The 10,794-nt window shown below is 36.2% G+C and overlaps 3 protein-coding genes across 4 annotated transcripts; 1 reads left to right on the plus strand and 2 right to left on the minus strand.

Moving 5' to 3' along the window:
- The first annotated feature begins 1,064 nt into the window (after nt 1-1,064).
- LOC106297840 (putative disease resistance protein At3g15700) lies at nt 1,065-2,606 on the plus strand. 2 transcript variants are annotated; one of them, XM_013733998.1, is made up of 3 exons: nt 1,065-2,023; nt 2,117-2,455; nt 2,568-2,606. In XM_013733998.1, exons 1-3 carry the CDS (start codon nt 1,243-1,245, stop codon nt 2,591-2,593), a joined length of 1,146 nt encoding a protein of 381 aa, XP_013589452.1. In that variant the 5' UTR covers nt 1,065-1,242; the 3' UTR covers nt 2,594-2,606. The 2 variants fall into 2 exon arrangements, with proteins under 2 accessions (XP_013589452.1, XP_013589458.1); XM_013734004.1 differs by having other exon boundaries at nt 1,065-1,948.
- Nucleotides 2,607-3,751: 1,145 nt separating this feature from the next.
- Nucleotides 3,752-6,547, minus strand: LOC106342066 (biotin carboxyl carrier protein of acetyl-CoA carboxylase-like). The gene is made up of 9 exons (XM_013780885.1): nt 6,321-6,547; nt 5,611-5,802; nt 5,399-5,475; nt 5,141-5,200; nt 4,824-5,015; nt 4,667-4,729; nt 4,525-4,593; nt 4,403-4,448; nt 3,752-4,310 (listed from the first exon to the last, which is right to left on the minus strand). Exons 1-9 carry the CDS (start codon nt 6,328-6,330, stop codon nt 4,240-4,242), a joined length of 780 nt encoding a protein of 259 aa, XP_013636339.1. The 5' UTR covers nt 6,331-6,547; the 3' UTR covers nt 3,752-4,239.
- A 2,312-nt stretch (nt 6,548-8,859) lies between these two features.
- LOC106344293 (transcription initiation factor TFIID subunit 15b) lies at nt 8,860-10,457 on the minus strand. The gene is made up of 4 exons (XM_013783700.1): nt 10,350-10,457; nt 9,539-9,981; nt 9,260-9,396; nt 8,860-9,099 (listed from the first exon to the last, which is right to left on the minus strand). Exons 2-3 carry the CDS (start codon nt 9,940-9,942, stop codon nt 9,306-9,308), a joined length of 495 nt encoding a protein of 164 aa, XP_013639154.1. The 5' UTR covers nt 9,943-9,981; nt 10,350-10,457; the 3' UTR covers nt 8,860-9,099; nt 9,260-9,305.
- Nucleotides 10,458-10,794: the final 337 nt, after the last annotated feature.

Below are 10,794 nucleotides of genomic sequence, written 5' to 3' on the forward strand. Positions count from 1 at the left end.
GAACTAAAAAAAACTTCTTTGGATTCAGATTTCATTGCTTTCATCTTGTGTTCTTGTTGATTTCTTATCTATTTCTCTACATGATTAATCTGAAATCCAATATGGGTTTAAGAGGAATCATGGAGATTAGTGAGTAATCACCTTTTGAATTCATGGGTTAGGGAGATTAAGGGTGATTAGGTTAGTTCTAGGATGTTTTAGTGTAGATCATTCATATTTCCTTGCTAGTAGAGTGAGCATAAAGCATCTTCTGAGTTGGCCACTGAGTAGTTGAACCTTAGGCATTTCCCCCCCGAAAGGTGTTCGAGGAAATGCCCGAGACAACTCTTCTTAGCTTTTAGCATACTTTGCCAAAGACATTTGTTGTTAAAGATGCTAAGATAGCTAATAGACTTGTTAGTAATGATTGCTTTCATATTATTCAACCAAAGACATTTGATGTTTGAGATATGTTAGCAAATGAGCATTCATCTAGACATAGAGCTTGCTTAGAATTGTGTCTAGGCTTAAGGTTGATAGTTTGATTGATCATTTGTCATCCTTAGTTCGATACTTGATCACCCAAGGTCTAATCCCTATGCCCATGAGTTCTCTTTTCCCTTAGTCAAGAAAGTATCATTCTGTTATTGCTTTCTAGTATTAGCAGTAGTTTAAAACCCATCTAAATCATTGTTTGCACTTAGATTAAGTGAGTAATTGCATTCTCGGTGCTTTGATATCCCTCAGAACTAGTTCGACAATCTTTTATACTACAACATTTGACTTAGGAGCCTTGAAAACTCTTAATATCAGAAACCTATCTAAATTAATATTATGAACTTCCCAAATACTTTCTTCAGCTCTTCCTCTGTCAAGTCCCTGAGAAGTTAGCTGTGGCTTGCAAATGCCTTTCTACTCAAGAACAAAGTTTCATGTGGTTTTGAGTCTACTAACATGATAACCATAAACATTCAACGAACATTATTTTCCATTAGTTTATAATTCATAACTTTGTCAAAGCAGCCGATTAATTTATCTTAACATTAATCACTTAATCACACGATCGAATAAAACATGTGATAAGGAAATCTTAAAGATCCTTCAACAACTAACACTCGCATAAATAATAATAACACAACGTGCGCGTCAGTATGAGTATGAACCATGGCTAACACGATCATCTCTATACATATTAGCTTATAACTTATTTGTTATTTGAGAGATTAACTTGTGAAGTTGAAGAAGAAGAAAAGAGATCAAAGGATGGGGAAAGATTTCAAAAGCATGGTCACAAGATGCATCTACGTAGGAAAAGAGAACGATAACGCCAAGAAGCTGAAAACCATAACTGAGGAGCTCAGGGATCTACACAAGAGTGTGATGAAAAGAGTCAAAATGTACGAAGATCAGCAGAAGCTGAAGCGTCTAGAGAAAGTCCAGGTGTGGCTTAGACAATCCGACGCAGCCATCAAAGAGGCAGAAGAGATGTTGATGATGTACATGCCTTCTTCTGCATCTAATGGATCAAACGTGATGATGAGTAGTAGTCACAAGATAGACAAGAAGATTTGCAAGATGCTGAAAGAGGTTCAGGAGATAAAGAGCAGAGGAACATTTGATGTGGTGGTTGAAAACAGTGGCGTTGGTGGTGGGTCGATGATGATCTCGACCGTTGATAGAGATGATCAGACGGTTGGTTTAGAAGCGGTTTCAGGGTTGGTGTGGAGGTGTTTGACGGTGGATAACACTGGGATTATTGGGTTGTACGGCGTGGAAGGTGTTGGGAAGACGACGGTGCTGACTCAGGTTAACAACAGGTTGCTTCAGCACAAGTCAAACGGGTTTGACTTTGTGATTTGGGTGTTTGTGTCCAAGAATCTGAATCTTGAGAAGATTCAAGACACGATTCGGGAGAAGATAGGGTTTCTTGACAGGTCCTGGACGAGCAAGACCGAGGAAGAGAAAGCCGGTAAGATCTTCGAGATACTTAGCAAGAAACGGTTTGCTCTGTTTCTTGACGACGTTTGGGAGAAAGTTGATCTAGGTGATAATAAAGCATTACTTGTGACCCAAGAAAGATCAAGTCTTGTGGCCCAAGTTTCTTTAGTTAACTTTTAAGATTTCAAATTTTGAACAGTGAAAGCTGGTGTGCCGCCACCCGATGGACAGAACAGGTCGAAGATTGTGTTCACGACCTGTTCAGACGATGTTTGTCGGGAAATGGGAACACAGACGAAGATCAAAATGGAGAAGCTGTCATGGGAGAGAGCTTGGGACTTGTTTAAGAAGAATGCTGGAGAAGAAACGGTGAAGAGCCACCCGGACATAACCAAGGTGGCTCAGGAGGTCGCAGCCAAGTGTGACGGTCTCCCCTTGGCTCTGGTCACAATCGGCCGAGCAATGGCCTCTAAGAAGACACCTCAGGAATGGCGTGACGCTTTGTACATCTTGAGTAACTCTCCTCCAAATTTTTCAGGTCCAATTCTATTAACTTTCAAAATATTACACATCATTTGTTTATTACTACTTCGTTTTTAATTTGTTTATATAAAATTTACTAACTAACATTTCATTTAATCGTGTAACAGTTCTCAAGTTACTGGACAGGAACTAGTTGTGCACTCGAGGTATTTTATCTTTTTGGCATATTTAAAAATGAATAACTTAACCAAGTTACTTTGGTCTAGTGGTATACGAGCTCCAGCTGGAGTGCCCGCCCCTGGGTTCGAGCCTTGGCCACTACAGAATTTACATGTGGGCTGCAGCACCCAAGACCGAAGACCGTTACACGGTGAGCCACATGGTGACGCCCTGGCAGCGTCCATGCTCACTTCGGTCTCTAGTCTGGACCACTTCGATCACTTCGGTGGAGCCAGGATATTTTTTTAGCAAAAAAAAAAAAAAAAAAATGAATAACTTGTCCATTTACCCTTATATATCTGCGTACATCTTGAGTTAGGGAGACTAATGATTGTAATTTATTTGTGTATTTTATTTGAGAGTTTATGTTACCAGCTAGAGTTTTTGAAGAATTTGGTTGAATACTTGGAGTGTTTTGAACGTCGATGGTTAATTTGGTTTTGTATTTAAATTTATTTTAATCGTAAAGGTTTCGTTCTCGTGAATGATTGCTATCTAAAGGGAGAGTTAGGCGCTATTTAGCCTTGCTTTCCGCAATTATTGGTCCGCCTGAAGGATATATGCTTGGCTAAAGGGAGAGTTAGGCAGCTATTTAGGCCATAATAGTACTCTTTCCTATGATATATCAGTTCATATGATATGTTGTCTTCATCACACCGCATACTTTTATATCTTTTGTTGTCTTCATCACGGCACAGACTTTATTTTCTGGAAGCTTCAAATTATCAACTCGTGTTAAATCGTGAAAAAGAAGAATTTTCAATGTTTATTATTCTACGTTACAATGAAGAAATGTGCCTGTTCTTAAAGAGGATCTGTGAAGAATTCTAAAATAGCTAATACTAAGGATTAATATTTCAAAAGTAGAATACTTCACAGATAAAAAAACGTGTTCTACACAAACATCTTTGCGTATCTTAGGCCTAGCATTATGTACAATAATGTTTATCTTAATCCAAAAAGCTTAATCTATCAAAAGTTCAATGTATCTAGATCCATTTCTGTTTGACAAAAAGAAAAATCTAGAGCCATCTTCATACCTACATTATATATAATATAAACATATTCGTATCTATATATATTCAAGAACTATTAGTGTTGTAGAGGAACGTTTCTCTCATCTAATGTCTTCTTCATACGTATCATCAACCTACGAGCCGAAGAATGGTGGAGAACATCCAAAGAGAGCGGGGATGGTGGAGAATAATCCGGCAAGGAAGAGGTCAGTGAAAGAACGTGACATCAACGAAAGTGCGGAGGAATTTATACAAAAGTTCAGAAAGCAGCTCCTCCAAACGGTTGGAATCAACTGCCAGTGACAGCAATGCCCATAATTTTAACTAGTAGAAATCATCACCTATATCGTTTTTAACCCAAAAAGATCTTTGAAATCTTGGGATTGTATGTTTGTATAATAGTCTATGTATTAAGAGAAAAAAGTATCAGAATGTTTTTCATATAAGTAAACAACAGAATAAAACAATGTCTTGAAGAAAAACTTTCAGACAAGTAAAAGACAAACAGAAACACAGAGAGATATGAATGAAGTTTTTTTTGTTCTAAAAGCATACACAAGACATAGTTTCACAACTCAAAACCAGCTCAAGTCTGGTTCTAGTACTACTGAAGCTTCTTGATCCCAGGGAAGGAAGGAAGGATCGAGATGAGAGCATCATTGTATCCTACAGGCTCTGTTTCGAATGACAAACAGAGAAAAAAATATCATTAACCAAAAAGTATTAAGAAAAAAACATGAAAAGGTTAAAGAAGAAGAAAGACTTGCCTCCATCCTCTCGGAGTATCTTGACAACCTCGCCCGTAACATCAGACTGAAACATTGATCAAGAAGCAGTTTTAACAGACATGGTGAAAGCAAGAGATAGTTAAATTGAATATTATATTTACCTCGATAGGGAACAGGCCACCGAGCTGTTCAATGTAGCACAGAACTTGACCTTCTTTCACTTGGTCTTTCTGTCAAGTGTAATTAGTGAGTTCCGAGTAAAAATCAAACACTCTCTTCTAGCTCAAGAGGATAGGTCTTTACCTCTTTACAGGAGGAAGGAGTGCGTTTACCCTTTATGGTTTTGGATCTCCTGAAGAATCCTACCTGCACACATTACCAACACCATTTTGGATTGGTGACGAACTTTTTGAATGGAAAGCTCTGAACATTGCCTTTTAAAGTGGTGTTGCTTTCTTACTTTTGGAGATTGGAGAATAATCAAACCCTGATCAGCAGCTGAAGATGCTGGTTTTGTGATAGCTAATGAAGTAGAGGAAGCTGATCCATTCGAACCAGCAGTTTCATTAGCTGCAGGAATTGGCTGAGGTTGTGGTGGACTAATGTTGTTGTCAGCTAAGTTCCTTGCTACATATAGGCGGAAACCCCCTAGCTATTAGAAAGATGTAGAAGATATTAGATAAGAATCCCTATAAAAAGAACTTAGCTGAGACCTGACCTACTAATCAAAAGAGCAATAACATAACTACAGTTCAACTGAATGTGCCCCTTACTTACTTTCAGTTCAAACTCTGCAATTGATGAGGAATCACATATCTCAGTGACAAGAGCTTCCACCTACAAGATCCAAAAAAGAAATAAAACCAAATTCATCCAGTGGTAAAAACAGATTAACTGTTTTTATTGTGCAATTAGATTCATATGAATCGTCTTCTACTAGCTCATCCAGACAAACAATCTCTTATCTTCAAGGAAAGAGAGAGAGAGAGTTACTCAAATGGCATCCTAATATTTAGTGGGAAAAGCAAAACATACCTCAGAGGGCTTGGGAACGAGCTGAGCGTTCAACGGAGATGACTTGGTCTTTTCAGCATCTTCTACTTCTGCACTAGCTGCGGATAATAATAGTATTAAATCAGAAATAAAAGACACTCTCAATGTTCAAAACACATGAACAGTAAAATTGCCAAAAAAATATGCATCTATTGGATCAAAAAAAAAAAAAAACATAAGAGAGATACAAGTACCTGCTGTTTCCGCAGCTGTGACAGTAGACACTTGGAGAGCTTTCAAAGATCCAACACTTGTCCTCAGACTCAAGTACTTAACCTGCCTTTGAACAAACAATGATCTCTGACTGTATGGAATCTGTAAGGTTCCAGATCTTACTCTCCTCACGTCTACCGCTGAGATTTTAATCTTCGGAACTCCTAGGCTACCTGAAACAGAAGCCAATATCTCTTTTGATGAAACCAGCTAAAAACAAGATAGACTCAAAAAGAATCAAGATCAGCACTAAACCCCATATGTGGTCACTACTCACTAGACATAAACCACACTCAATCCAAGATAGCTCCACAAGGTTTTCAACGTTGTTGAATATTCAGTATTAAGGAAAAAAAAAAATATTTGAAATTGACATTTAACAAATATCAAATCTCATGGGCAAATATAAAAGAAGTAACTTTGAATCTCATAACATGCTGGGTAAAGAGAAAAGGCTTCAACTTTAGATCTCCAATTTATTATCAAATTCAAACCTGATTGTCCATTTTCTGAGTATCCCTATCACTCAACAAGCAGAGTCTCCAAAGTTTCAATCTTTTTCGATGAATATGATTCTATGAGAACAGAAAATTAGAAAACCATACAAATTCCAGTGTACCCATGTCTCGTGATTCATAAGATTAGACAAGACAGCAGAAGAAGAAGACAGAGACAGGTAAGAGAAACTTACAGGAAGCCATGGAGGGAGACGAGGATTCGATAGACAGAGAGTGTAAGTCAAAGAAATGATGAGATTACAGAGCGTTTTATATAAAACGATACGAACGAGGAAGGTGATGTGAGGAGTGAGAGAAGAGATGTAAAATCAAATTTCAGGGTAACAACAAACACTTCGCGTTTGGTTGGGTTTTTTCGATACAACCAGAGTCTCAGAGTGCGAGTCCTTTGCACAGCCAAACAAGATATGATAGAAACTTTTATCCGATTTGGGCTTTTTAGCCCATTAATAGCCGATGCTTATGTTTTTAGGTAATAAACGAGGTATTTGTCTTATATATAGCTAATGATCCATTCGAACATCCGATGCGGTAGACTTTGTATCTAATGTATTAGAAACAGAGGATCTCCCACATTAGAAGTTAGAAGGGATTATAGGTAATATATAAGATAAATGGATCAATCCAGTTATCACTAATTGGTTTTAGTTTAGAAGTCTATCTACCTTAAAATAGTATCAGAGCCTAATCCATGACCAATTAGATCTACATCGATCTGGTCCAAATTTGATCCATCGATCCTTACTCAAACATTTCGAAATTGACGTGCTCAAGCCATCAATTCAAAGGAGCATATTAGGTTGGAGTTCATTTAGCTTAACAAAAGATACAAATCTAGAGATAATATTTTTTACACATCTTTGAGTCTCTCTTATTTGAAAACTATCTGGAAAATAACTCATTCCTCTATGAAACTAGTTGTTCCCGTTTTTTTCACACACGAACTTTTAAACCATGCCAAAAACCACATGAACAACGGAAAAATAATTTATTCCCCTATGAACTAGTTGTTTCCGGCTATTTCACACGCAAACTTTTAAGTCATGCCAAAAACCACATGAACAACTCTATTTTTTTAATTACATGCACAAACTATCAATTTTAAACTAATTCTCCTAAAACTGTAAATGATGCTGTTTAAACGTTAACTTGGTTTATGACAAGTAGATAGTCGGTTTCATTTAGGTTGATAAAAATAGAATACTATGTCGTTTTGTTCTTCTTCTTTTTGTCAACTGCTCTTCTTCTTCAGAAACCGTTTTACTCTTCATCATCAATTAAGGATAAAAAGTTGTATTATGCATTTTCGAGTTATATGACATAGTAACTAGTTAGGTAGATATTTTCGAGTTATATGACATAAAGCATATAAAGAGATCATATGACATTAATTTCTGGATTGAGGAGAATATATAAATCCCTGCAGGACCGGAACCTGAGAATAACATCCGCTTACGGAATCAATCAAGCGTCCTAGACTACGCTAATTTTATTTTTCCTTGTGACAATACATGGAGATTGGTAAGTTAGTATTTGCTGCTCTTCTTTCTTTATGCATCATGTAAAATGTTTTATTATTCTGCATGATAATAAATTTTATCCCCAATTGATGATGAAGAGTAAAACGATTTCTAAAGAATAAGAGAAGTTGACAAAAAAAAGAAGAAAAAGAAAAAAACGACGTAGTATTCTGTTTTTATCAACCCAAACTAAACGTCTCTCCACCTATCATAAACCAAGTTAACGCTTAAATAACACCGTTACGGTTTTAGGGGAATTGGTTTAAAATCGATAGTTTGTGCATGTAATTAAAAAATAGTGATTTTTGGCATGGATTAAAAGTTTGTGTGTGAAATAGCCGGGAATAACTAGTTCATAGGGGAATAAGTAAATTTTCCATTGTTCATGTGGTTTTCGGCATGACTTAAAAGTTCATGTGTAAAAAAACCGGGAACGACTAGTTCATAAGGAAATAAGTCATTTTCCCGAAAACTATCTCCATATCTCTCGTCGCTATTTTTACTTTTATATTTTTCTATTTTATACTGGTAAGAACTTGGTATAAAACTCAGATGCCCTAATTAAGTTTTCTCTTTTCTTAACATTTAGCTTTTATGGACTACAAGTCTACAATCATGTAAAGAACAAAACGGAACATCTTTTGTTGAAAGGTGGATATAGCTGAATGTCGTTTCCTCTTTTCTTAACATTTAGACCAAAGAAGAACAAAATGAACTTAAAACAGAATCAACAATAGAAACAGAAGAATATAAAATTATATGAAGACAAATCGATATCTCAGCTTCTAGCTTCATTCCACACTTGATTGTGAAGCTGTTCCCACCTTTCAGGGGACACTGATTTTCAAAACTTGAGAAAAGCAACATGTCCAGAAATTCATAATATTTACACATGTTTTAGAACAGCCATTGTCTGACTCTTTTTAATACTAATGTAACTAATCACACAATACGCACTTGGATGCATATGCATGCATGAATCTCTCACTAGATTGATTTTTTTTTTTACTTGTTTTTTTTGGGTCGAATACTCACTAGGTTGATAACTTGTAATCATAATATCTATAATGAACGCTAAAATTCAAGTGACTGATATATGACAGAGTGACAGAACTATAGCCGGCCCTATGCTATAGTCTATTAGAATTGAAAAGGCTGGACACACAATATAACAAAAAAAAGTAGCAACTCATGTATAAAGCGATGAAATTGAGAAGAGAATCTTCTTTTAAGAAAGACATGCAGCGTACAATGATTAGAATAATAAAACTCTTAAAAGAAACTGAAAAGGAAAATTACGAAAAAGAAATATTATAAATGCAAAAGCACGACAGCTAAAGTTACAATATTGGCTCTCATAACATCTAACAAAATTATCATCTTTAGTTCAATCTTGCTCCTCTTTCTCCTTTTCCATTGATTGAAGCGGTGCCTGAAAAAAATATCAAATTTGAAAAGAAAGAAAAAAACACATTTAAATAAACCTTACTGGTGGTCAAAAAAAAAAAATATAAAAAACCTTAGTTTCTGGTCTTGGTCTTACTTATCAAACAATATAATAGTATATTCAATATAGAAAATTGAATTATTACCCAAGAGATTGGAAACAATGCTACTTCAAAGGCATTATTGTGTAACTTAGAAAGAGGTTCTCATGTTGAAGTCCCTTGGTGCATTGCATCTGAAGCACTCCATTCTGCTTGCAAAGTTATGCTCATTGCAACCAAGCCTGTATTTCCAATAATTAAAATATCTATCAGTTGCTGACAAAAAATAAATATCTATCGGTTAAACTTTAACATGAATAATTTACGTGTAAAACGATGTATTATATCACCGGTATAATTATCTAAAATATTTTGATTTGGTACCTAGTGCAAATCCAGTCACCGGATTTCCAGCTGGAGCGGCCACCGTTGCCGGAGACTCTAGACCGCATAACGTCAGCGTCAAACATGACCGGACCGCCTACGCCACCGCCGCCGCCCCCACCGAGGGATTCGTCCTTGAAAGTGCCGCATTTGAAGCAGGTGGAGCGGCTGGCAAAGTTATGTGTCCCGCAGTTTCCAACTGTGCAATACCAGTCACCTGGACGAACGTCGGAGCCCGTGGTGAATCCAAAAGCAGACATACCTCTGCCGCCGAAATCACCAAAGTCCAAGCCACCGACTCCACCTGCACCCAAACGGGAGTCACCGCATCGCTGGCAAGAATCACGGCGCTGGAAGTTGAGGTGGGTGCATGATCTACAGTTCCAGTCTCCGGGTCTGCTCATCTTTGATAGGTTATTGTATGCGTGCGCTTACGTTTATTTCTGTTACATGCACATAAAAACATTACTACAAAAAAAGAGAGATGCAACTAAATCTGAATATTCTTATTAGACAATTCCATATTCGAAAGAAAACAAAAAGATGCTAAGTACCATGCAACTAATGAAAATGAATTTCTTATGTACTGAACTCTTGTTTTCTTTAAAAGTTGGGACAAAGAAATCAATTGTGTGGTTAAAGACTATATATATAGGTAGAAATTAATAGTGGATATGTATTCTATGTTTTTCTTATTATATTCATTACATATAACGTATTATTTTCCAACTAGTTCTGGACTTAGCTATATATTTGTGAGATCAATATATAATTTAATCAAATAGTTACGAAATAATAAAAATAGACTGACCTTGATGAACTTGGAAGCTATCTTATTATGTGTTTAGTGAAAGAAAACAAGACACGAGGCTTTGAGAGGGGATGTGAAGAGGATGTTCTTAAATAGAACACAGAAGAACAACTGGTGTCTCGTTTAAGAAAAATAAAATTTAACTAAATAATAATAACTTTTTCGTTTTCTTCACCTCAATTGTAAACTTTAGCAAAAGAAGAGAAACAAAAAAAGAGAATATATAAATTAATTAAGTGAAATTTCGGCTGATATTCTGAAGCCCTGAAATTTTAAAATATGGAAAAATTTGCTTTGGCCATGGCTTTGAATGTTTTGTATATGTGAGATATTTAAATTGATGCATGAACATAGAGGCTATAGCTATGCCCTATGTTATGGTTGTTTTCGTTTATTCAAGATTAAAAACTCAACAAATAGATTTTTCATTTGATATGTCCCCCCC

The sequence above is a fragment of the Brassica oleracea genome, chromosome C1, assembly GCF_000695525.1.
Source record: "Brassica oleracea var. oleracea cultivar TO1000 chromosome C1, BOL, whole genome shotgun sequence".
Classification (NCBI taxonomy): Eukaryota; Viridiplantae; Streptophyta; class Magnoliopsida; order Brassicales; family Brassicaceae; genus Brassica; species Brassica oleracea.

What these genes read in the sequence shown, in the direction of transcription:
- LOC106297840 (XM_013733998.1), top strand. Translation starts at nt 1,243, where the DNA reads ATGGGGAAAGATTTCAAAAGCATGGTCACAAGATGCATCTACGTAGGA. An exon ending in TTGGGAGAAAGTTGATCTAG is followed by an intron (nt 2,024 to 2,116) that starts GTGATAATAAAG and finishes AATTTTGAACAG; the next exon opens with TGAAAGCTGGTGTGCCGCCA. An exon ending in CTCTCCTCCAAATTTTTCAG is followed by an intron (nt 2,456 to 2,567) that starts GTCCAATTCTAT and finishes ATCGTGTAACAG; the next exon opens with TTCTCAAGTTACTGGACAGG.
- LOC106342066 (XM_013780885.1), bottom strand. An exon ending in CACAGCTGCGGAAACAGCAG is followed by an intron (nt 5,476 to 5,610) that starts GTACTTGTATCT and finishes TATTATCCGCAG; the next exon opens with CTAGTGCAGAAGTAGAAGAT. An exon ending in TTATTCTCCAATCTCCAAAA is followed by an intron (nt 4,730 to 4,823) that starts GTAAGAAAGCAA and finishes TAATGTGTGCAG; the next exon opens with GTAGGATTCTTCAGGAGATC.
- LOC106344293 (XM_013783700.1), bottom strand. Translation starts at nt 9,942, where the DNA reads ATGAGCAGACCCGGAGACTGGAACTGTAGATCATGCACCCACCTCAAC. An exon ending in GGTGACTGGATTTGCACTAG is followed by an intron (nt 9,397 to 9,538) that starts GTACCAAATCAA and finishes TTGGAAATACAG; the next exon opens with GCTTGGTTGCAATGAGCATA.